Here is a 25128-nt window from a genome sequence, read left to right on the forward strand (position 1 = left end):
CCGCGTGTCATGGAAACGTAAGCCCACCCACGACCTTTTCCTTAACCTAACTGTGTCAAAAGTGACGGCAATAGTTGCGACTAAATTTGATCCATTTGTCCAATAACGTTTGGAAAGTCTGGAGGATCCACACGATTAAATAATATAATTCCTGTTAGTGGAGCTCTAAACCGGAAGTAGCCAATAGTAGACAACTCTGGTCAGATCACCAACACCTGTCTGCCCTACTGGTAAAGACTGACTGAAAAATTTGCGGACTAGACAGCACCAGAAAAGACATTGGCTTCAGTGACGCATAACCGCTGTCGGCACGCACATGTCTATGGCGCTTTACAATAAAATACTAGGAACTACATGCTCCACACTGAAAAACAAGAACAATTTTGCTTCTCCATTTCTATGTCTTAGACATGGATTATCACGTGGTGAGGGCTCATAGGCTGACTTGCAGCTTTAGCGCCGTCTTTAAGCAAGAAACCATTGTTTTAAAAAAAGGACTAAAACTTCTAGTAATACATTTGCCACCGTTATCATAGTAAGCTGCATAGCTGCAGTGCTACAATGGAAAGCTTGAAAGACGTAGCGACAATACTTAAGGTAAATCGTCAAAATACCACATCACATTCAGCTCTCACCCTTTCGTCCATTTCCAGCTCCAGCCCCGTCTCCAGGATGTTTTCCTCAAACTCCTCCCGCCTAAAGCGCTTGTCATCCTCATGATAGTCAGTCCGTTGATCCTGGGCGGCGATCTCCGGGTCTTCCTTTGGCTGCGCCTCGGCGCGTCGGCTTCTAATGTTCAGGCTGCGCCAAAGCCGTCGGATGAAGTTGTTGTCGCCAAACCTGGAGGACTGGCGCCGGATGCTGTTGGGCTTCTGGATCTGGTATGTGAGCACGTAGTCCACCCGCCGCTGCCCATCAGAGAAGTAAGGGCCTTGCCGTGGATACACAGGTGAGCCATCTTCCGCATAAAGATTTTTCATTGGCTAGAAGCAAGAAACAAAGAGACAAAATATCATAGATTACTGTATATGTATAGAAATAGTCCTTACTTCTTAAAAATAAGCAGGGGTGGAAGAAGTACTCGGATAATTTACTCAAGTAAAAGAAGTAATACCACAGCATAGAAATATTTTGGCACAATTAAAAGTCCTGCATTCAAACCTTTTCTCAAGTACAAAAAGTATTAGCATCAAAACATACTTAAAGTACCAAAAGTAAAAGTACTCATTATGCAGAATGGCGCATTTCCAAATAATTTATGTCATATTATTGGATCATAATTCATAATTTGATAGATTAACATACGTATGGTTTTAATGTTGCAGCTGGTAAAGGTAGGGCTAATTGATTTATCTATTATAATATTATATCATCTCTCATTTGTTGATATTTTCTATTCATAATTTGAATCTGTAAAGTAATTAGTAACTCAATTTATCAAATAAATACAAAATACTACAAGCTCAACGATCTCTGCAGTACTTTTATGTATGTGGTGAGATGTTAGCCTAGGACCTATTGATTTGCTCTGGCAGATAAAAGCTCACATTTACAATTTGGTTAGGCAATGTCAAGCTAGTGAGATGACTCACTTTTATTCAGATTTTGCAGATAGGGACTTCTCTGTCACATGCAAGATAGATAGATAGATAGATAGATAAAAGATGATGATTGTAACAGGAATATTTGCTTTTCATTCTCTGCAGTATATTTACCTTCTGGTTCACTTATGCACTCCTGGGCACCATACACTTTCACACTGCAATGTAACACCACTTACTGTCCCCAAAGATATTCAGTGGAGAAGGCTAGTAGAGATAACATAGTGCCCATCATACACAACATACAACAAACACGTGCTTCTCCAGCTGAACCATGTAGTTGGCTATCTCATGAAATATTAAACTTACTTAGCCAGTAGTGTCTACAAAGTGATACGCATCTTGTGCTGTCTATTTATGTTTTGCAATCCCCAACTGCATTAAATGAAAGGTCTTGTTGTGCTCATATCGCTGTGGATTATAAAGCCCTATACTGTATATGTTAGTATCTCTGCACAAATGTCACCTCATACTTTATGCATTTTGACTAAGAAAAAAAAAAAAAACATACTGTAAGCCAGGTAGTTGAAGATTTTAATTTGTCGTATACCCACATGCCCTTAACCTGCTGTGTGTGCAACACTAACTTATCTTAATCCTCTGTGCCATAGAGCTCCATTGCTGTCCGTAAACTATTAGGAAGACATCAATGAGGCCTTAATTACAATGAACTAGGGGCGTTGAAATTAATTATTGCATCAATGCATCGCGATCCGGACAAGGATGATTCTGCATCGATGCAGTGACAGACCATAATTGATTATTGCCTACTGGTGTTACTTGTTGATTTTCCGCTCGCGGCTTTTATTGTTTTTGCCTTTTGTCTGTTGTCTGCTGTTCAGACTCTGCTACATTCAGAAAGTGTCTTTTTTAAGAGCAGATACAATAAAAAGGGGAGTTCATATATATCTGACTTCTTGAATGTGTTGATGAAAACCGTGTGTAGCAATTTATAATATATAATATTAAGGAAGGGATGCATCGGGATACACCGCAAAATCAAATCAATTCAAATCGTTGACAGGATAATCGTAATCGAATTGAATCGTGAGACCAGTGAAGATTCACACCCCTACAATGAACACAGACACTGTAGTTTGTTTTGACTCAATCCCACGTACACTGTCCTGCTGCCCCAAATACACACTACATCACCAAATGTGTGTTAATCTGCCGCTGAAAATAGTTCCCTATAGATGAACTCAGGCAAATCACAAACCAACCACCAATTGAGACACAAATCAAAATGCAGGAAATAGGGCTTGATTGGGCAAACCCAGAAAAAGCACGACCAGACAGGCCTTAACCTGCAACAAAAAGGGAAAAGAAAGCCAAGGAAACAAGATTATCCCATAGACTGTATATAAAGATGTCTCCACTTCCTCCCATTGTACAAAAGTGAAGCCAAAATATCCCGTGTACAGGCGCTGCCATCTTGTCATTTTGGAGGCAGAGTGTGCGTAGTAGTGATCAGGCGGTGGAGCCGGGGTAACAAAGTCCCGCCCTCACACCCGCCAGACCAATCACGAGTCTCCATCCCAGCTGTCAATCATGATGTTTTCAAAGCATCAAAATAATAAAATGAAACTAATAAAAACCAAACTTATCAGAAAATTAACAAAACATCAGCGTGATAAGAACTACCCTAAAATGACAGAAACCATCTTTGGGATCATTTTGTTGCATTTTTATTTCTGATCTAATCTCATGTAATTCTAAAGAAAAACTGTCTGACCTTTTCCAGTCATATCCGTCTGATTAGAAATGAAGTGTACTATGCATGATGAACTAAACTCCAGGGTATTTGTACTTGTAACCCTGTGTGTGTGTGTGTGTGTGTGTGTGTGTGTGTGTGTGTGTGTGTGTGTGTGTGTGTGTGTGTGTGTGTGTGTGTGTGTGTGCGTGCGTGCGCGCTGGCTGAGATAGCAACACACTTTCCGCACACTCAGATCCCTAGCTACTTCCACTGACCCCCGGCAAGTTGACATAAGTACAAAAGGCTAGCTGTTTATCACACTGTATAAACTAACAGATATATCTTTGTTTTGATTACATTACATGAGAATGTATGATGCCTCGGTGGAAATGGTGTCACTGTGGACAGAAAAATAGAACATAGACATTAAAATAGACAGAGTATAAACAACTGCGGGCTTGTACAAATACTTAAATCTAAAAATAAAATATGTGCTACAGATCGTCTTCCATATAATTTCGTGTTGAAACAACGTTAGCGGGAAAATAGAAAATAGACATTAAAATAGAGTATAAACAACTGCGGGCTTGTACAAACACTTAAATCTAAAAATAAAATATGTGCTACAGATCGTCTTTCATATAATTTCCTGTTTAAACAAAAATTAGCTTCCAGCCATGCTAGCAGCTCCATTGTAAAGTAAATCAAATTAAAAGATAGATACAAGTTGAGGTCTAAGGTTTATTTTTTAAGCAGTTATGAGAAAGTAAATATATAAATAGAGATGATGTTTTGGAGGCCATGTTTGCCAGGTTCTTTATCTTATTTTAGCATGTTAGCATGCTAAGATTTGCTAACGTGCTAGTTTGCACTCAAACTAAATTTGAATTTGGTCATGAACCAAAGTGTTGGACAAAATAATGTTTTTAACTGATGATGGCTTTAATGGAAAGTTAAGGAATTATAATAATTCATGCTAGTCAGTCAGGGGATCACCACAGTCAGTAGGACACATCTTCCGTTCATAGCAAAGTTCATCTTTTGAAGGTAACAGGAGTGCAGAACCAATAGGGGACCACAGCTCATTGTTGCACCTAGTCTGGCTAGTTCACACAGCATTCTGGGATGGGAAAAAAATGTACTCTGATTTATTGACATTTCTTTAAACCAATCACAATCGCCTTGGGGGGGCGCTAGGCAGTGCCTCTACAAAATAGCCTCGGGAAGGAACTTGTTTCGGTGGAACATGTGTACGTTCAAAAGTTGTTTCAGTCGTGCAACAGAAAACTCAGATTGGACAGATAGTCTAGCTAGCTGTCTGGATTTACCCTGCAGAGATCTGAGGAGCAGTTAAGCATAGTCCTCATGAATCCACAAGAGTTTAGAATGCCAACACAAAGAAAGAGGAAGGTGAGGGACATTCGGCCGAAAATGAGGGACATCCGGTGGATCTTCTAACTATCCTCTAAATGAAATAATATAGACTAAGTTGCCCCCAGACCTTCCAAGCAAGTAAATTAAGGACATTAAATTATCCAACGGCAACACACAAAGCAGAAGGTGAGGGGCAAAGCCTGACATCGGTCAGGCGTTATCCTGACCGATGTCAGGCTTTTTTATGTACTTCCATTGATCCAGACTAGCCCCAGTGCTACACAGGTGTACCTTATAAAGTGACTAGGGCTGGGTGATATGGAGAAAATCAAATATCACAATATTTTCTACCAAATACCTCGATATCGATACCGCAACGATACTGTAGTGTTGACTATTGGTGCTTTCACAAAAAATTTACACAATGAGATTTTTGATAAATAATCATCAGTAATGTGGATGTAATGACTAAGCGGGTAAAGGCAAATAATAACAGTTACAACAGTCTGGTAAGTTCAGAAAATTACATCACTTTACTGTAATGCAGCCTTTAAAACCAGGAAAAGACAACACTCATGCCATATTACGATATCACGATATCCAAAATCTAAGACGATATCTAGTCTCATATCACAATATTGATATAATATTGATATATTGCCCAGCTCTAAAAGTGACCACTAAGAGTATGTAACAATGAGAGAGATATGGGGGTCTGAAGACATCACATACTGTAAAGGAATTGTTGACAGCATTAAAAGCAGCTGATAGCTGTATTGCCATGTGATTGTCTCTCTACATGAAGATAGAGAGACAATCACATGGCAATACATGTTGTAGATCAGACAGTGTGCTGTCAATAAAAGAGTCATAAACTCAGGCTAAATGAAGGTGAATTGCCTTCATGGTCTTGGCTCAACAATGAAGGAGAAAACTAATACTGACACAGTACTGAAATGAACAGCTTTTCTTCTTTACAGCCACCAACCCACGGTACAGAACTGTGTGTGTGTGTGTGTGTGTGTGTGTGTGTGTGTGTGTGTGTGTTCTCGTGTGATAACAAGTATCATGTGTTGCTGGTGCGTGTGAATGTGTGTGTATATTATATATTACTGTATATAGCCTGCTATAATCTCAGCCAGCGCGCGCACACACACACACACACACACACACACACACACACCTTTAGTTCTCTCTCAACAGGAAGTAGTCATCGCTGCGAGGGTCAGAGGTGGCTTCTCAGAGGGCACATGAGGATGTGGTGGTGTATGCATCACTCACCAATAGGAACTCTTTTCTCACTAAGCCACCGGGAAATGAGGTTCTCCTCTCCTCTGGGCTTCCACATGCACACAGCCACCCACACAAATACACATTTCTGAGTGATAATAAGCTCAAGGCTGAGACAACCCAGCAGGTTTTTAAGTCAATAATATTTTTCACAGCAGCAGTAAGCTGTATGTAGCAGCTGGAACACATTTTTGCAAGTTGAAGGCTTCAAATCACAATTTTACCGGCAGTAACCTGAAGGGCCACACCGGCAATATTAAATCTGGCATACTTCTCATAAGCCCAGATAGACAGGAGGACAATGGTAACTTAAAGGGTCGGTTCACCCAAATTACGAAATAACACATTTTCTCACTTATTGTACCTCTAGATAGTTTTGGTTTAATTTGCCACGTTTTAAGATATCTGTACACTACAACACAATGGAGGTGAATGGAATTTCATTTGTGGAGCTCAAAACATTTTAAAAATAATAATTTTTTAAAAATGGAAACGCTACATGTCTGCCCGTAAACAACTTATATCTCTGGATAATTCTCATAGCGACTGTTTATTAAGTAGAAAGTATTTCCAAAGCTAAATACCACAAGAGGTAAGTGAGAAACCGACCCTTTAAAATACTTCTTCCCACTAGAGGAAAAGAGGAAGCAGCATTCATTATGGATTACATTTGGGACCAAAACTTCCCCTAAGCCTTATTCCTACCACATGATTAGTGCCTTGCACCAGTGACACATATTACAATAAATTCTGCTGCTTTCCTGTTTGGACCAATTCAGGACAGAATTATAGTCCCACTTATAAAATGATCCCAAGATCATGATTTATTATTCTCTTTTTTTTTTTTTCTTTGTCTTGTTTTAAACAGTTTGTTATGGTTACAGCTGATTGATCTGAATTATTGTATTTTCCCAAGGCACCAATTTATGTATTTGTCATGCTCATATTTAAATCGGTGAAGATCTTTTGTAAATGTTGCGCATGTGTCGTCAAGTTGGTAAAGATGTCTCTTCATTTGCATGTGTTGTGTCTATCTGTATGTGTTTTCTTAGTTTGCAGTGTGTTGATGTTTTTATACTGATCATGCTGTTGCTTTTACCTTGTAAAGTACCTTTGAGTACCTTTATTTTATTAATTTTTTTTAATTTTTTGTTTTCTTTATTTCTGACAGTACAGCTTAGAGACTTGAAAGGGGAGAGAGAAGGGGAATGACATGCAGCAAAGGGCCGCAGGTCGGAGTTAAACCAGTGGCTGCTGGACCAAGGACTGAGCGTCTTTATATGAGCTTGTGCTCTGCCGGTGAGCTACTCAGGCCCCCAGCCTTTGAGTACCTTTTAAAGCGCTATATAAAATAAATGTATTATTATTATTATATACACCTGCCGCTTGTGCCGAGTTAAATCACCGTCACACACCACGTCCCCTTATGTGTCATATCAGTTCTGACCCTTATAAAAACTAACCATACTCTTCCTGAAAGTCCTCTCATAACAACTTGCACTGTGAGGTTTAATGAACACTGTCTAGTTGTGTTTCATTTCCTAGACCTTTGTTCTCCAGTATTAATGATCTCTCTTGTGTTGCATGTAATAACAGTGAAAATGCTGTCTGATTAAAGGAAGGTGCTGAGCTGGAGGAATAGCCTTCAGCTCAAGTGGCACTTTAAGTGCTGCTCTCTTCACAGTCTGTTCACTGCTGCTCAAGCTCAATAGAAAAAGAGCTCCTTTTCATTTTAATATTTTGTAAAACAAATCACTTCCTGTTGCCACTGACACTGGCTGATTATAAAAGCACATGCAAAAGCTTTAGAGTTGGCCTGATCACTGCTGTGTTATCCAGAGCAGAAGCCTTTTTACAAATGCCACTTTGTAACTCCTTCCTGGGAAACTTATATCATTCTGTCTCTCCTCTCATTGAGTACATTTACATGCCCACCAATATTCCACTATTATTCCCAATATGACAATATTCCGAATTTGATACAGGTTATGTTAACAGCATATTCGGTTTGGATATTCCGAATAAGACCTTTTTCCAAATATAGCATTTTCCGATTAAGACATGTTTGATATGCTGGTGTTATTCGGGTTTTAGAAGCATTCTTTGGACATGTATGCAGCGCATTGGGAATATGTGTCTCAATCTGGGTTTCTACTAGCCTGGTTGACACCAGACCCTTCTCAGTTGTAACTGAGAGTGGGTCTGGGGAAGGTTCATTCACAGCCCATTTCCAAAAGGGTGTCACCAACGGACGCCGCTCAAATGCCTCTGGGCGCAATTGGATAGACCTAAAACCAATCAGAGCGATGAAGGAGATGACGTATGCAGTGCGACGGAAAAATATTTCAACCAGCGAGCATGTTGCAGAGCCTGCTGCGCTATCGTCATCGTATAAAGCCCGCCTCATCGTCAGGGTTTTCCCAGGCTAGGTTTCTACCGCAGTTTGTGACAGTTTATGGCCTCTTGACTGTTTACGGCTTGTGGTCAGCTCTGTGCATTGCTATGGTTGTTGTACACAAACCAACCAGCCAACAGTTTGCAGGGCTGCGATAGAGATGCATGACCAAAAGAAAAGAAGGAGCTACTTTTGGACATTATGAAAGACTTGGATATCAACTTGGATCATTAAAAAAATGACCAAACATCGCAACGCCGACCTTTTCTAGAAGCTGGTTGAAGGAATGAAAGAGGGACGCTGTGTTCGCACAGTCCAACAAGTCCACCACCGCTGGTAAAAAGAAAATCCTATTTTGCACGGCTACATGTAAACAGGAATATTAGTGGACTATTAACTTTCATTAGCCATGTAAAATGTCGGAATATCGTCTTTGTCGGAATAAGGGCAAAAACCGGAATATTATGTGCATGTAAACGTAGTCATTAGCTGTGTGTAACTGTTCCCTGTCACGGAAATAGTGCACTATATAGTGTGTTTGCCATCTTGTAGTGGTGTTCGAATTCTCCGCAGTAAATTTAATTCACTATACTGTATAGTCTACTATAAAATACGTACAATGCACTGCTATTTTGAGTGTACATACAATGTACCCTACATTTTACTCCCGTATACCACAATGCAACGTGACCGTGTTTTCCCGGAGGAGAAGAAGAAGCAGAAGTCACCGCGAAAACTGAAAAGGAAAAATGAAGCGGACTTTCGTCTCTAAATAGTGTAAATGTAACATGCAACATATATGCACCCTTTTACTTTCCTCCTGGGTGCTGGATTTGATCAGGGACGTATTAGAAGTATTTTAGTTTTGGTTTGTTTACATGATGCTGGGCGCGTCCGCCTCCATCACACAAATAACGGGCGCATCTCCTGACGCAAGTCATGCAACGATGTGTTTTCAGTGAGTGTCCGAAATCTTGTTTGGTCGTTCCCTATATAGTTCACTATTTAATAAACACTACATAGGGAATAGTGAGTGAGTGAACGCGGGAGCAGTTTCGAACACAGCTATGGTCACTCTCTCCTGTCCTCCAGTAACCTCGCTCCTGCCTATTCTCCCACCTGACCGGCTCTACCCATTCACTCACCTGCTTCCCATTTCACCTGCTCTTTGCCAGATTGTCTTTTGCGTTGCATTTGCATTTCAGTGTTGGTCCTCGTTATCCTGACTCTGATTACTACACCCAGTTTTGACTTCTCAGTTTCCTGCCTGGCTAGTTTGCCTACCTCACTCTCTCTCTCTAGTTATTGACCCCTGTCTGTTTTGGAATCATTTTTTTCTATTTTTTGACTTACCTTTGTGTGTATTGAGTCATGCTTGTGTGTTCCTAGCTTTTCAGGTACACATGCAGAACTCAACTGTAGGGATGCACCGAATCCAGGATTAGGGTTCGGATTCGGCAGAATATTGGGCTTTTTGAGATTTTTTTTCCACCGAACCGAACCCTACCCTTGCACTTAGCGCGCTACGCTGGTCGACATGATGACGCCACCATTGATTACGGGAAGGTGTTTACGTAGTTGGACCGATTTTTACAGTTAAAATAAAATAAAATGAAAAATACACTCCTGTGGACGTTGTTTACTTCATTAATGTCTTTACTGTGTTAACGGACTGAGGATGGGAGTAGGATTCGGTATTCGGTTTTGGAATCTTAACCAGTGGATTCGGTATTCGGCCAAACCCCAAAAATCTGGATTTGGTCCATCCCTACTCAACTGTGCACATTACACTTGAGCCACAGAGCATCACTGAGGTGGAATTTCTAAAAACACCATGTAGTGGTAAGATAAGACAAGGGGGTAAACTTAGGTAAGATGAGGTCACTCCTAGAGCACAGATGAGGGGACGAGAAGATCTATTCGGCCATACTCCATCATTAAACCTGTCCTGTGTTCAAGTATGATTTTATGTCTCTAGAGACTGAGAGGGTCCAAGCTGCTACATGATAAGGGAATGTAGTGTTTCCGAATCCGTATCCCTTCGAAGGTACTGTAGGCGGAAACAAGGTCAGGGCCCTCACACACATCTTAGCCTATTTTCCAGAGAGAGATAGACTGAACTTGCAGAACAACAGGATTAGGGTGAGCATGTTTGTGGTGTCTATGCTATGGCGCCATTAATATCTTTGCATGACCCGAAAATGAGGACTTAGAAGGAAATTTTATTTTTATCAATCAGACTTTCATGATTTTTTTTTTACTTGCTCTTCTCTCTAAAAAGGACTGTTAATTGCTCAACAGTGTTATCTATTTATGCTCGTTTTCTCATAAGGGGCTGGTAAAATAAGATTTTTTTGTCTTTATCCAGCTCCTTTCCGTTCATGGATATGTAATGTTGGATTAAAAAATGTGTCTGTTTCGATGAGCAGAATAAAAAAAGGGTAAGTGTGAAGATGGCTCTTTGGAAATAGACAGACCCTTCAGAACTGGGATGGCACTACACAATAATAGATTGTGGTTAACTGTACGGTTAAATCCTAAATCTACTCAATCAAAGTTCATTAAATGCTTCTGTGTAAGTCACCAAAGTCTCCCAAACCTTCTTACTGATGTGAATATGAGTCGAGCTGCTACCGAGTTTTTCCATAACACTTGTTTCCAGCGCCGTGGTAACTGTGTCCCGCCTGGTGATATTATTATCAGTCCTCATAACACAACAAAGCTCTTGTCAAGGGTGAACAACATGAATTCGATAGACTTAAAAGGTACACTGTGTAGGAATTTCTCCCATCAAGCAGTGAAATTGTATTTTGCATTCAAACGAATTGTGCTCTCTAGCGCCTCGCTTTTTCAATTGCGTGTTGCCGTTACCGTTATGTACCAAGAAGCTATGACAACATGTCTTCCAATTTTCGCTTTTTTGGCGACGAGGAATCCTTCTCCTGTGGCTCAACATAAGTATGATCCTCCATTATGAACTAAAGTGCAGTGCAGGCTTTCAAATTTGCCGGGGCAGTGACAAGCGCCTCTCACTGATCTCCTTCTCCGTTTCAGCTGGTTTCAGTCACGTGACGCTGGCTCTGAACGAAAACGCGTTGAGGATTAGGTAGACAGGTAGGCTAGTGCTTTATGTCCCTCTCAGCGATTATAGTTTTTCAAAATGGCAAAAACGACATAGAAGCCTTCTTGGACTTGCCCGTCCAATGTAAATGCAGATAAGAAATTCTTTGCTTACGAGGATAAGTCAGATCATTGGCAGAGGTAATTTTACACCAATGAGGACATGTTTATGAATGAAGACATGGATTTTAGCTAATAAAATACTTAAAACACTACACAGTGTACCTTTAAAGATACATTTGCTATCAAATGAAGTTTTCTAAAAGGAAATCATCATTTTATTGTTTGCCACATTGCTGTGTAAGCAGGTGCACACGTGTGTGAATGTTGCTTCAGCACACTGACTGTGGTTACAGTATGTATCAACCAGATTTTAATGAATACTTCTCCCTCACTGACACTAGGTTTAAATTAAAATGTGCCTTAACAGCACCCCTTGGATCCTAACTACTTATTACAGGACTACCAGTCCAAGCAGGGAAATTCATTTATTTCTCATGATAGGAGCATCATCACCTACTTTTCTACACACAGGACCCAAGTATATATAGAACCTTCATGGACTGCTAATTCTATAAGAAGCTACATGTAGGGGCCCTGACACACCAACCTGATTATCAGCCATCGGACAGTCTGGCGAGGTCAGTGACTCGAGTCTGTTCGGTGTGTTCCGTGCCGTCGTCCGTCGGAGGAGCTGTCGGCCTTCATTTTGGCCGACCCGACATGCTCAGTCAGAGACAGGGCAGTCGGGACTCACCCGGAAATGATGCGGATGAGCCTCTCAAAATCTGACGAAAATCTTTTAAACTGACCTTTGTCCATCTGAAATGAAGACAGATTCAGCAACTGCATGGCCTATTTCTCGCTTGAAATGTTTTCAGAAACACGTTTCGGTGAACTATTTTAGTACAACATGAGATCGTATTCTGAACAAGCCGCCATGACAGTCTGGCTGTGAATTTCCGGAGAAAAAAGAACCACGTGACGCGTTCATCCTATCAGCTGCCGGTTTTCATTTTCTGGGAAACAATACAGAGAAGTGCCGCCTGCTGCTATGGAGACGTATTATGTTTCGCGCATGCGCAGAGAGTACGCTCAAATCGGCATCGCCTCAGTGTGTTTTGATGGAATTTCTTTGGAACTCGGGGACCCGACTGATCAGTCCGACTGCCTTTTCTGCCGACGGTCGGCCGTCTGGTTGGTGTGTAGCTCTAAGGCATGTAATAAACTGTATCCAGGTTTTCCCTGGGTTTTTGAAGCGCTTAGCCAGACTCTGGCAGTGGGGTCATGTTGTACATGAACAAGAGATCTGTTTCTCTTCAGTGGAAGAGCGTCACTAGATATGTACGGCTTATAAACAGTTATGTTAACTTAACCGCAACAGATAAACATTTGTACTGAGACTTACAAACACACAGCAGCAGAGTGTCTCGTAGGAGAGATGCTAGCACATCTACAACACAGGTACCCACACAGAAACGCTCTGAAAGGGGCATAAATGTGCTTGTACTGACTGTCAGAGTGGCCGACAGCGGGCCCCTATCCATCCATATAGTGATACTTACAGTCAGTACCCCCCCCCCCCCCCGTTCCCACGACATCTGGATCGTCACACATACGTATCCACAAGGAACAGCCACGCACAGACATTTGCCCGACCCCCCAAATGTATTATTCCACCTTGTGTAATTTGTGGAATCTTAAACACCCTGACCTTATAGATTCTAAAGTATTCAAACATCTAATATACAGTATAATCCCTCATCACTGGGTGCTAGATAAGACTCTTAGACCTCAATCTGCACTAATTGCAACTTGCACAATAGGTTTATCTACATCTTTATCATTACTAATTAAGCAGTTGTACATTTTGTATTCCCAACTTGTATATATTTTAAATATTTAAATATTTGTTCTTGTATTCTATCCTATTATTATTTCATGTATATTGTATGTATGTATATTGTATCCTATTATTTCATGTATATTGTATCCTAGTATCTCATGTATATTCTGTGCTGTGTGACTGATATTTTGCTGCTGTAACACTGTAATTTCCCATTTTTGGGATCAATAAATATCTATCTATCTATCTATCTATCTATCTATCTATCTAATTACCTATTACAGGCCTTTTACACCACTCATGACCCCTTTTAGATCAATTTGCATTGATCCAGGCCAGTCAGTCTTGGCTTCGATATTTTAATAATATTTCACTTAGCGCCTTTTTTAGCTTTTCTCATGGCAAAACATTTACTGATTTTCACTGCCCTCAGCCATCGCTCTACACCGAAACCCAGTAGTACTGGAATGATAACATGGATGTAGTGTCTTACTATGGCCTCGTCGCTCCTGTCCTTGGTGTTGACAAAGTCCACGTCCAGGCTCTTCTCTTCGCCAGGAACTGGCAGGTAATTGTCGTTCCTCCTCATCGTGGCAGTCACCTCCTGCTGCGGGCTGCCATAGTGCTCACAGGCTAGGGAAGGAGAACCTGGGAAAGGAACAGAGACATGGGTTTTGCAAATAGAAATAGGGCCGCAACTAACAATTATTTTCATTGTCGATAAATCTGCTGATTATTTTCTGGATTGATGGATTAGATGTTTGGTCTAGAACATGTCAGAAAATGGTGAAAAATGTCGATCAGCGGTTTCCCAAAGCCCATGACGTTCTCAAATGTCTTGTGTTGTCCACAACTCAAAGAGGTTCAGTTTAGTGTCACAGAGGAGAGAAGAAACTAGAACATATTCACATTAAAGAAGCTGGGATCACTGATTTTTTACTTTATTCCATTAAAAATGACTTAAACCGAATGATTATCAAAATAGTTGGCGATTAATTTAATAGCTGAGAACTTCAATTTATCTTGGCAGCTCTAATTAAAATAAAATGAGTTATTAGTTATTATGCTTTAAATGCTAAATTTAAAGCCCAATTTCCACACTGCCTTATATGAATCCTGTTTTTTAGATTTTTTTCTTTATTGTACTTTTGAATGGCTGTCCCGGTGAAGATAAAAAATTCCTGCAAAGTCTGCCTGTGTCATGCACAGATTATGAGACAATAAGTACCTGGGACCGACAGGTAAAACCTCCCACCCCCTTCTACATAACAAGACCCCCAGACTGAAAGAGGACCCCATAAACCCAGAGAGACACAAACCCAATCTAGAAGACGCCTTGTTTGTAGCGGCTCTTTCAGTGGCATTGTGCAAGTGAAGCAGAGCTCTCGAGCACTGCTGTCAAACTACAGATTAACTTCAATATTTATTATTTCACACTGGAGATAATAAGAGGCTATCTCACTCCTGCCCAAAGCTTCCTGCCACAGCAGATGCACACTGACACACCTCAACAACAAAACAAAAACAAGACAACAACAAACTCAATTTCAGTTCCCTTCATTAAGGGAACTGAAATTGAGTTTGTTGAACAGTACAAGTATCTGGGAACCGTCATCGATAAAAACCCGAAGTTTGATGTGAATTGTGATGCAGTCTGTTAGAAGGGACAGCAACGTTTGTACTTCCTTAGGAAGTTAAACACTTTTAATGTAGATAGGAAAATGATGTCCTTGTTTTCAATTCAATTCATTTCAATTATAGTATCAAATCATAGCAAGAGTTATCTCGAGACACTTTACAGATAGAGTAGGTCTGGACCACACACTACAATTTATAAAGTCCCAACAATTCTAGTAATTCCCCCAAGAGCAAGCATAGTGTGAAAAACTCCCTTTTAGGAAGAAACCTCGGCCAGACCCAAGCTCTTGATAGGCGGTGTCTGACGGTACCGGTTGGGGATGTGAAATCTTTTATTGAATCAGTTCTTATTTTTGCCATGATTGCTTGGTATGGTAACCTGAACATCAGGGACAAAAACCACCTCAGCCATATTGTAAAGGTGGCTGGCAAGGTGATAGGTTTCCCACAGTCCCCCTTGATGGTTATCTTTGACCAACAAGTACTTCGCAAGGCCCGGTCTATATTAGACTGCACAAACCACCCCCTTCACTCTGAGTTTGTAATACTCCCCTCAGGTCGCAGATTTAGAGTACCTCAGTTCAAGACCAATAGGAGTAAAAACTCCTTTGTCCCATGTGCAATAACTCAGCTTAATTTGCACATGTAATGTAGTACTTTTTGTTTTGTTTTTAGAGATTGTTCCAGTGGTGATCAATTGTGTTGTGTGTATTACATACAGGAAACCTTTTTATACTCATGTCTTGTATTGTTGCCTCTATTTGTATGTTGCTTGAATGTGTTTCTTTTTTATCTTTCACTCCTGACTGCATATCAAGTTTCCCATTTGGGATAATAAAGTGACTGAACTGAACTGAACTGAACCTCTACACAGATAGTGTATACAACAGCACACTATAGCTAATATTTAGGAAGCCATCAAAGACAGCCTGAGATACAGCTGTTATTTTCTTAAAGCAGGGCTGTTCTTTTGTTCTCATTTAAATGGCTTTACTTATTTAGTGTATTTGAATGACATTTTCCTGTAGCCTTGCCATCAACCCGGGTTCTGGACTGATTTGAATGGGGGGGGGCAGTAAGAGATGATGGTTGGGCATCAAAAACTAGAGTTTCTGTATGTGCATGATTGCATGCATGATTTTTCATGGCTTATAATGTGCGTTTGGTGAGACTTATTAAGTGGGGGTTCTGGTGGTCCTCCCCCAGGATTTTTATTAACATCAAACACTTCATTTCCTGCATTCTGATACATTTTTATGCACCGATTTATGGTGGAAACATCTTATTAATGTGAAGGAAAATACAGGTGACAATTCAAAATATGGGCCCTGATCCGAGTACACTTGACCCCAAGTGTGATTAGTGTGAACATGATCCGGTCGTTTATTCCTACCCCTCTAACATGAACCACAGGAGCGTGTCATAACTTAGCGCCCCTAGCGGTGGCAGGAAATACGAGCTCATATCTAAAACAGCGAACTCAGCGGTAGAAGTTTAAAACACGTCGTTGACGTTGTGAAATGGTCGCAGTTTGGGCACCAGTTAAGTTTAGAAAAATATCGTGGTTTGGGTTCAAATCAGACTTCAGACATATACCGCACTTTCGGTTACGCATGTGGTGCAGAATGTGACGTATCTCCGTTTGTTCTGTAAAGTAAAGAAAAAAACTATTTTCAAACAGGACATGAACCCTGGTCCCCTGGGTAAATCTTGTCTTTGTTTGACCCATTCACCACCCCAACTTACCTCCTTACATGGAAACAAAGATTCTCTATAACTAAAGATAGCAAGATGGCATGGCCTCATTTGAAAGTGTAGTGAATGTCGTGTAGATGGATGAAAAGTAATATTTGTATAATTTAATAATTTCTTTTGCTAACATTAGAAATTCACACAGCTAAATTATTTATTTAAATTTAAAATATATTTAGCATTACAAAATGTGTTTTTTGATACCATGTTCACAAACGTTAGTTGACGTTAGCTTATCTGTGTCACCAGATCTCGCAAAAGTTTGCTCCTGAGACAGGTGTCAAACAAACAATTTTTTCCTGATAGGTACGTCTGAAAATGACCATTTTTAGTGTGCCCCATCAATTTTTTTACATACTAAAACGCCACTGGTGGCAGTTACATCCCTCCCACCACGAACACTGAAGATGCACCATGAGTTCTTTACGGGGTCTATTGCAACGGTGTCCTTACAGGTCTACCTAAAAAATCAATCAGACAGTTTCAGCTGATTTAGAACGCTGCTGCTCGAGTTCTCACTAAAACCATGAAAGTGGATCACATCACTCCAGTTCTGAAGTCTTTACACTGGCTTCCTGTGCCTCAAAGAATTAATTTCAAAGTACTTCTGGTTTATAAATCACTAAACGGTTTAGGGCCAAAATACATTTCTGATCTGCTACTGCACTACGAACCACCCAGATCTCTCAGGTCGTCTGGGACAGGTCTGCTATCTGTCCCCAGAGTCAGAACTAAACAGGGGGAAGCAGCGTTCAGTTTTTATGCTCCACATATCTGGAACAAACTCCCAGAAAACTGCAGGTCTGCTGCAACTCTCAGTTCTTTTAAATCAAGGCTGAAAACTTCTCTTTTTAATGTTGCCTTTCTTTAATTTCTTATACTGCACTGTGAATTTTATTCTCGTATTTTATCCGTTTTAAAAAATATATATATTTTATTCGTTTTTAATTGCTCTGTAATGTTTTATGTAAAGCACTTTGAATTGCCCTGTTGCTGAAATGTGCTATATAAATAAAATTGCCTTGCCTTGCCTTGAAGACCAGCACCATCATCCCAGTGCCGATGAAGTCAATTGGGTCCTGCCTCAATGACCCATCAATGTTAATCTTTAGCACTTACACCATTCACAATGAAGTGCTTCGAGAGGCTAGTCATGTGTCACATCAAATCTGTTCAGCATTCAACTCAATCATTCCCCAGAAGCTGGCATGGAAGTGGGCCCCCTGAGCGTAAAAACCTTCATTTGTAACTGGCTCCTGGATTTTCTCACATGAGACAGCATATATAGGCTTGGTGAATCGGATGGCACTCTGGTGTCAGGAAAACAACCCGTCTCTCAACATTGATTTGACGAAAGTGATGACACCTGACTTCAGGATAGAGGGTGACACGGGAATCAATTGTCGCTCCCATCCCATCCCGAGCCCACGAAAATACTCCTCTCATATCCCGATCACGTGACTGCCCCCCCCCCCCCCCCAAAAAAAAAAATCATGTCCTGCAAAATCCCGAGAGAAAGACACTGGAGGATAATTAGCCAGTTGATATCGCGCATGTGCGTTTGGTTAATCGCGGTCAAATCACTGAGGTTACCTCGGAAATTTAGGCTACGCTATATATGCATTACCTGCAGGCCTAGGCAATTTCATTACGCAATTCCTAACGGAGATCTTCTCACACTCAAAACACAGATTTCTCCGTCCCGCTCACGCCCGTTCCCGTTGATTTCTATGCTCTATTCCGTCCCTAACATGTTACCAACAGTGAAATTGACTCCTGTATTCCCGCGGGAGTCCTGCGGTACGAGTTCCGAAAAATTGTCACCCTTAAACTGGGAACTATATTCTCAGAAAGGCGAAGCATTGCTACTCTCTGCTCGGGGCTCAGGTGCTGCAAGCATATCACTCCACCCAAGTAGCAGAAGTAGTAGTGCTTCGCCTTTCTGAGAATATAGTTCCCAGTTTATATACGGTTAGAAGATGGCTGTGTCTCATGTGTTATTTGTACACGCTGTGACTATACAAATCACAACATGTAAATAGGACATGTTGGCGTTATTTTGTCACTTATTCGGAGCAGTAGGCTAGTTGGAACAGATTACCTTCAGGATCTGTGCTAGGCTATGCTACCGGTGGAACCGTCGGACAGAGTTACAACACGCACGGAGATGAGAAGGGTATGTATGGACTTATCTTACTTTGGGGGTTACGGTGAATAAGCTAAAGTCCCAATAAGTCGGTGTGTTCCTTTAAGAGAAATTTCACAGTTCCAGGTGTTGTCAAACGGTTTTCACTGTTATTTTTAAATTCATTAATGCGTCATCTTTCCAAAAGTCAACGAGTGATTGTGTTAAATAATCATGATTTCAATATTGACCCAAATAATTGTGATTATGATTTTTTCCATAATCAAGCAGCCATATTGGAAACTTGCTGCAAATAGATAATCCATCACTGAGATTTTTTTTGTAATGAAATTACCCTAAACCACTGACAGCCCAAATACAGTCAGTGTTTGTAAATGTTTGAGTCATAATCGGTTGAGGACTGTGTGTACTTCAAGCTCCAGAAAACCTGGAAAATGTTGCTTGGGAGGCAGTTTGCAGTTAATGGGTTAAACACACAACCCCACCAGTGCTGTGTGGTTCAGCTTCACATGTCGGTGGCTACAAACAGCCTTAAGAGGTGTGTGAATGATGAATGGTGAATGTTGCCTGTGCTATGTAAAAAGCGCTTTGAGTAGTGGTTAAGACTAGAAAAGCGCTAAATAAATGCAGTCCATTTAAGTTAGCAGTGGCAAGGACTGCAGTTCAGAGGACATTTTAAATCAGCATCCACTCTGTCAGCAGATTGTAATATTTGGTACGCCCAGGTTTAAAAAAAAAAGTTTTAACTAACGTTTCCTGCTGCCAAGTGTAGTGTTGACTGGCATCATGATCCTGTTTCGCAGCACCAGAGAACAGCGCAGGCATTAAAGTGACACCGGAACGAGGCACTGTAATCCACGTTACCATTCAGTCCGGTAGATACCGGCCGCATACACTCGGCATTTTATTGATTTTTAGTATTTTTTGTCTCTCTTGATCGTACTTTATCATTTTAGTAGTTTTCTTGTTGTATACTTCTGGATCTCACACTTTCCCATATGCCTTTTTATTGTGCTCCCTTTGTCATTGATGACTGGCAGCATGAATGTGTATACATGTTTCAGTTGACTGTAGAAACGTTAATTGCCCTGGGATAAATAAAGCTATCTGTATCTGTAGGAATGGTACCCAACTCGACCGGTTATACAGCCAAGCGGAAAGAGTTTCATCCAGACCAACTTCCTAGGTTGAGTCCTGTCTCTTTGATAAAGCTGGCCACTGTGCATAAGACCACAGCTCAATATACAGTATTTGCGGCATTTAATGGCTTCCACATTGCCTTACAGTGGGTACCAGTGGCTGGGTTTGCCTCTTAGAGAGTATTGGATGAAGCAAAAGCCTTCAAGTAAACTGTAAGACGGTTTGCACAAGAAAAACAACTACACCAGTGGTTCCTTCAAACAGTTCCATGACCTGTGCTTTGTCCAGTGTTTCCCCTATGTCTGATTCTGAGTTTTGGTGTTTTTAGCTGAGCTAGACAGAGAATATTCAGTTAAAAACAGATCGATGATGCCATTTCGCTCTCATTGTTCTCTGTGAAGTTAGCTGGATGTGAATGCAGCCCCGGAGTGACAGCGTCAGACTCCACTTTAAAAAAACAGTCTTTTAAATGCTTGTCAGCAGCAGGTCATATGGTAACTTAGGAGGCAATTAGGCCTTGTGTGCTCTGATTATTTTGGCATGCAGTTAACACACCAGCCATAATTTTGATTTAATGAAAACTCAACTCCTGTCATGAGCTCCTGCTGTTTTCACCACTGTTTTCAAAGAAGGAGCTAGCTTTAAAAGTGAGTTTTCTTTTAATATTGTAGTGGACATTAAAGTGTTACCCCCTCCCCTCGGAATTAAGGGTTCCCTCACGTGCCAGATCCCACTTTTTTATTTTTTTTCCCTTTCTCTAATAGTACAAGTTTAACAATTTATTATTTTTCTTCTTTACTGTAAACAAAACATACAATTTATGACATGAACACATGCCCTCCCTTCCTGAACCCCCCCCACACACACACTCCTCATCAACACATATGCAGTAGGCCTCGACTGTCCACCCAGTTACACTTCCTCAGACAAAAATAAAGAAGACAAGATAAAATATTAAAAATAATATTCAAGACAATACAATGAAATCGTAACAAAATAGACAACTGTAGACCAAATAGACATATTTAAGTGTGATAAAACAATAAGCACAGTATATGCCTTTCCACGGTACGCACATTCTTAGGAGCCCTCCAAAAGTCTTGCAAACCGTTTATAGGACATATTTTCAAACGCCGCCACCCTAGCCATCTCACAAGCCCACTCCTGGATTGACAGCACCCCTTCATTCTTCCATCCTCTTAAAATAATCTGTCTGGCTGTCATTAAAACTAGTCTGGACCCAGCTTCTTATGTGCTTATCCATCTCCCTTAGGATTGACCCATCTCCTAGAAGCCAGATCCCACTTTAAACCCGTGTCAGCATGCATGTTAAAATGACCATCATGTCTTTTAGTCAAATCTGCATCTTAATGTACTGTCTGATGGACTCCTGCAGGTGTTATGATGCGAGGGCTCCCTCCATACACACATCTGGCACTGTGTCAGTGCGCACGTGTGCGTTATCAGCAGCAACAGTCTCCCTTAAACCAACCAGAGGGAATTTAAGGACATCGTCAAACTGAGTGCATGTGCACAGATGTATTTCTTCGCTACGTCTCAGCCAGCGCGCACAGATCCTCATCACATCCCTGCGTTTCTTGCCAAATTTGGAAAAGTGGAAATAAGGCGCTCTTACCGGTCTCCTCGGCACTATCAGGATGGTTTACGCTCCGAACCAGCTCATTTCCAACATCGTGTCCCTCCATCGGGTCTAAAAAGGCGCTCCGGGTCCAGATCTACTGTGCCGTCGCTCTCTGCTTACAGCATCGATCCCTCCGCGTGCTTCACAGCCACACGCGCTGTTGCATGGAAACGGTGGATGGAGAGCTACCACTTATTAATTCTTCTGGACAAGCTGATAGACTTCTGTCAAAGTGTTCCCTATCGAATTTGGCAAAAATAAATAAAAAATAAACTAAAAACTATTTGTCCAAATGAAGCGACTGGTTCTATTTATTTATTTGAGTATAGGCTATTTATCTCTATGAGATGATTACAGAAGATATATTTCAGGTCTGCCTAAACGACATTATGAGTCAGAGTGAGACTGTTCTACGATAAAACCTCTGGTCCGTGTGTGAGGACGCTGTCTGTATAAATGACATGATCCACTCACACACAGCAGAGTGGGAACGCGCAGGGAAGCTGAGCGAAGATCGTGCCAAAACGGGCTAGAAGGATGTAGCATTCGAGTCCCGTAGGAAAACAGGAACATAAGGTATATCCCTGCCTTCCCTGGCCACAACCAATCCGTTTTCATGTGATACATTGGAAACCTTTAACCCCAGCTTTTCACTAGTTATTCCTACAAGAGTTGTGCAGTGGATCCTGACTTATTTTGATGATCAAGACTGCAATTTTCCAAAAGATTACGTTTAGCTAAGCTTTCTTATAAAAATCCATGGTATGGAGATAGGCTATAAGTTGCTTGATCTTGATCTTTACAGCAGTTGACATGATATCACATGAAAAGCATGGGTGTTGCCTACAGACTTCAAGCAATGTTTGTGACTTTACCATATTTTTGGTTTAGAGTAAGTCTAACATTATTTTTGGTAAACTGTTTTGTTTGATTATGTAGGCTATGACCATTCAGCTCCAGTCATATTGAGTTTTTTTTCTGAAAGATAACTAGCACTGTGATCTTTGAAAAGCTCAGAAGGTTGTTAAAGTGCTCATATTATGCTCATTTTCAGGTTCATAGGCTAATTGTATTTTGAGGTTGTACCAGAATAGGTTTACATGGTTTAATTTTTAAAAAACACCATATTTTTGTTGTACTGCACACTGCTGCAGCTTCTCTTTTCACCCTGTGTTCAGGTCTGTGTTTTAGCTACAGAGTGAGACCTCTCAACTTCTGTAACATCTTTGTTGGCAGTCGCACATGCTCAGTAGCTAGGTAAGATCACATGCTCAGTAGCTAGGTAAGGATCACATCATCTAGCTAGCTGTTTGTTTCTACAACTTCAGTAGTACAAGACAGGATTAGCCGGGAGACTTCTCCTAAATGAGGGCGCATTTCCAACTTTGCGTGGAATACCTGCAGACGAGGGACATGGAAGAAGTTCTTTTGTAGATTATGGTGAACTAGTGTGTGTTGTAGCAGTGTTTTGCCATTCAGAACGAGCTAGCATGCTAGCGCTAGCATGCTACGGTTAGCCACCTCGTTTCGACTAGTGACGTAGAAAGCCGTGCAGATTTGGAACAGCTCACCCGGAGACTGAAGGCAGGACACATTCAGAAACCCGTATCTCACTCAAAACAGCATGGATGTTTTTTTTTTCCCAAGTTTGTATGCGTGTGGAAGCACCAGAGACACTAAATAACACCCCAAATCCCAGAAAAAGTGATTTTTTTTCATAATATGGACACTTTAAACAACACGTAGGCCTACTGCCTCTCCTAACCACGTTGATGAAAGAATTATCTATCCGCTGCACACAAAATTCAATGTATTCATAGTTTGCTTGTGTTTTACAAAAAAAGAAAGAAGGTCATTTGGGGCTACCTGGTTTACAACCTGGTTGAAAATGATTTTATTGTGCAAAGATGGCCTATTTTTTTTTTTCCTTCCAGAGGAGTCTTTGAGAACAACAGGAAGATGTTATATGACCTTCTGACTCATCAAAGATTTCTGGTTATTAATTTTTTTTTCTGAAAACCACATACTCTGCTGTGTGATTATGATGGTAATACATGAGAGGAACAAACTGGGATAGAGTCATTTAGCTTACATCATATTAGCCTACCAACTGACCCGGCTGAATATACACCACCCCTTTACTTTTTTCCTACACAATGGGGATAACGGACATCACTTCCCGTACAGATCAAGCTGCATCAGCAGTGTTTCAATGTTAAGTGTTAGAAATGGGTGGGGGGGGGAGGGTTATGGGGAACACACTCTTAAAGCAGCTGCCTTAACTATGATACGTGTGAAGTGTTGTTATTTCCTATGGGATTGAATGCAGCATTGTTCTCGAGCATCACTGCGCCATCTGGTGCCGCCCACTCGCGCCGGGGTCCTCCGGTATGCGCGAGCTGATCAGAGAGCACGAGCGAATGCTGTAGTGTATGTAGTGGTCTCGCGTAAAACATGACATATAACAGCCGAGAGAGACTAGGCTTTAGGACACAATGATAGCTGTTGGAATATCATTTTAACGACTTCAGCGACACGTATTTATCAATGTGAAGGAATTTCTCTGAATGAAGCTGCTTTAGTAAACCGTTTCCATGGAGAATATCCACAAATGTCCGAAAATAGCCTATTTGCAGTCACGTTCTACTACATGTCCCAAAACGGTCCCCTTTTTGTCGCTTTTTTTTTTTGGTTATTGTTGGGCCAAACAGCAACAAAAATGAAGTGTTTTGTTCAGTACATGGTTTCTTTGCCGTTTATCTGCACAACTAGCCTGTCTGTCACACACACTTCCCGCCTGCACGCTGACCGTTCGCGAGGACGCGCTTAATCAGCGTGAAAAGGACAATCCCAAATCTTTTCCCCTCTTCATTTTCATACCGGAGCCACAAAAAAAAACGCTGTCCAGTTACTGTGTCAGTAGGAATTAAAGTGCAGCAAAAACTGTTGTGTGAACTGTGAAAACTATCTTCAGGCAAAGCAAATGAATGAAAGGAGAGTAGCCTAAACATGCGCAGGTTTCGGACTAATTCAAAAGGAGCGCATGTATGACATGAATACTATTTACCTTTTCTCCAGAGTTAAAGAGAATCCGTCTGATTAGAAAGTAGGAACGGAGGAATGAGTGCAGGTATTGGCCAGGTAGCACAGAGGACACGGAGGAGGAAGTGTTTCTGGATTCCCCAGGTAAACTCTCCTCCCACACAACAGCAGCAGCAGCAGCAGCAGCAGCTGTGGGAGAACATGAAGTCATTGGTGGGTTATGTAACGTCACAATGGATAGTTATGGCACTGCTGATTGGCCAAGAGCCAAGAGCAAACCCATTAAACAACAATAAGGCTCCCTCCTGGTGTGTTTTCCTACCAAAAGTTTCAACAACATTCATTACACATTCTGAGGACAGAATGTGTCAGCGTTGCCTGATGGGAAATGTTAAACTATTAGACCAGAGGCTTAAAATGATCATATTAGGAGGACAATTATCGTA

The 25128-nt window shown here is 41.1% G+C and overlaps 1 protein-coding gene across 4 annotated transcripts in view; it reads right to left on the bottom strand.

Moving 5' to 3' along the window:
- The window catches only part of ano1a (anoctamin 1, calcium activated chloride channel a), an 85355-nt gene extending 60396 nt beyond the window's left edge, over positions 1–24959 (bottom strand). For 2 of the 4 annotated variants that reach the window (XM_031292704.2, XM_035999197.1), the window contains exons 1-3: positions 21635–22136; positions 13816–13970; positions 636–983 (exon numbers count right to left, since the gene is read on the bottom strand). In XM_031292704.2, coding sequence (XP_031148564.1) covers positions 636–983; positions 13816–13970; positions 21635–21704 — 573 coding nt within the window. In that variant the 5' untranslated portion in view covers positions 21705–22136. Of the gene's footprint in view, positions 1–635; positions 984–13815; positions 13971–21634; positions 22137–24707 lie in introns of those variants that run through there. The other 2 variants (XM_031292703.2, XM_031292705.2) reach the window with 2 other exon arrangements.
- Between the last annotated feature and the right edge of the window lie 169 nt (positions 24960–25128).

The sequence above is a fragment of the Sander lucioperca genome, chromosome 3 (assembly GCF_008315115.2).
Source record: "Sander lucioperca isolate FBNREF2018 chromosome 3, SLUC_FBN_1.2, whole genome shotgun sequence".
Classification (NCBI taxonomy): Eukaryota; Metazoa; Chordata; class Actinopteri; order Perciformes; family Percidae; genus Sander; species Sander lucioperca.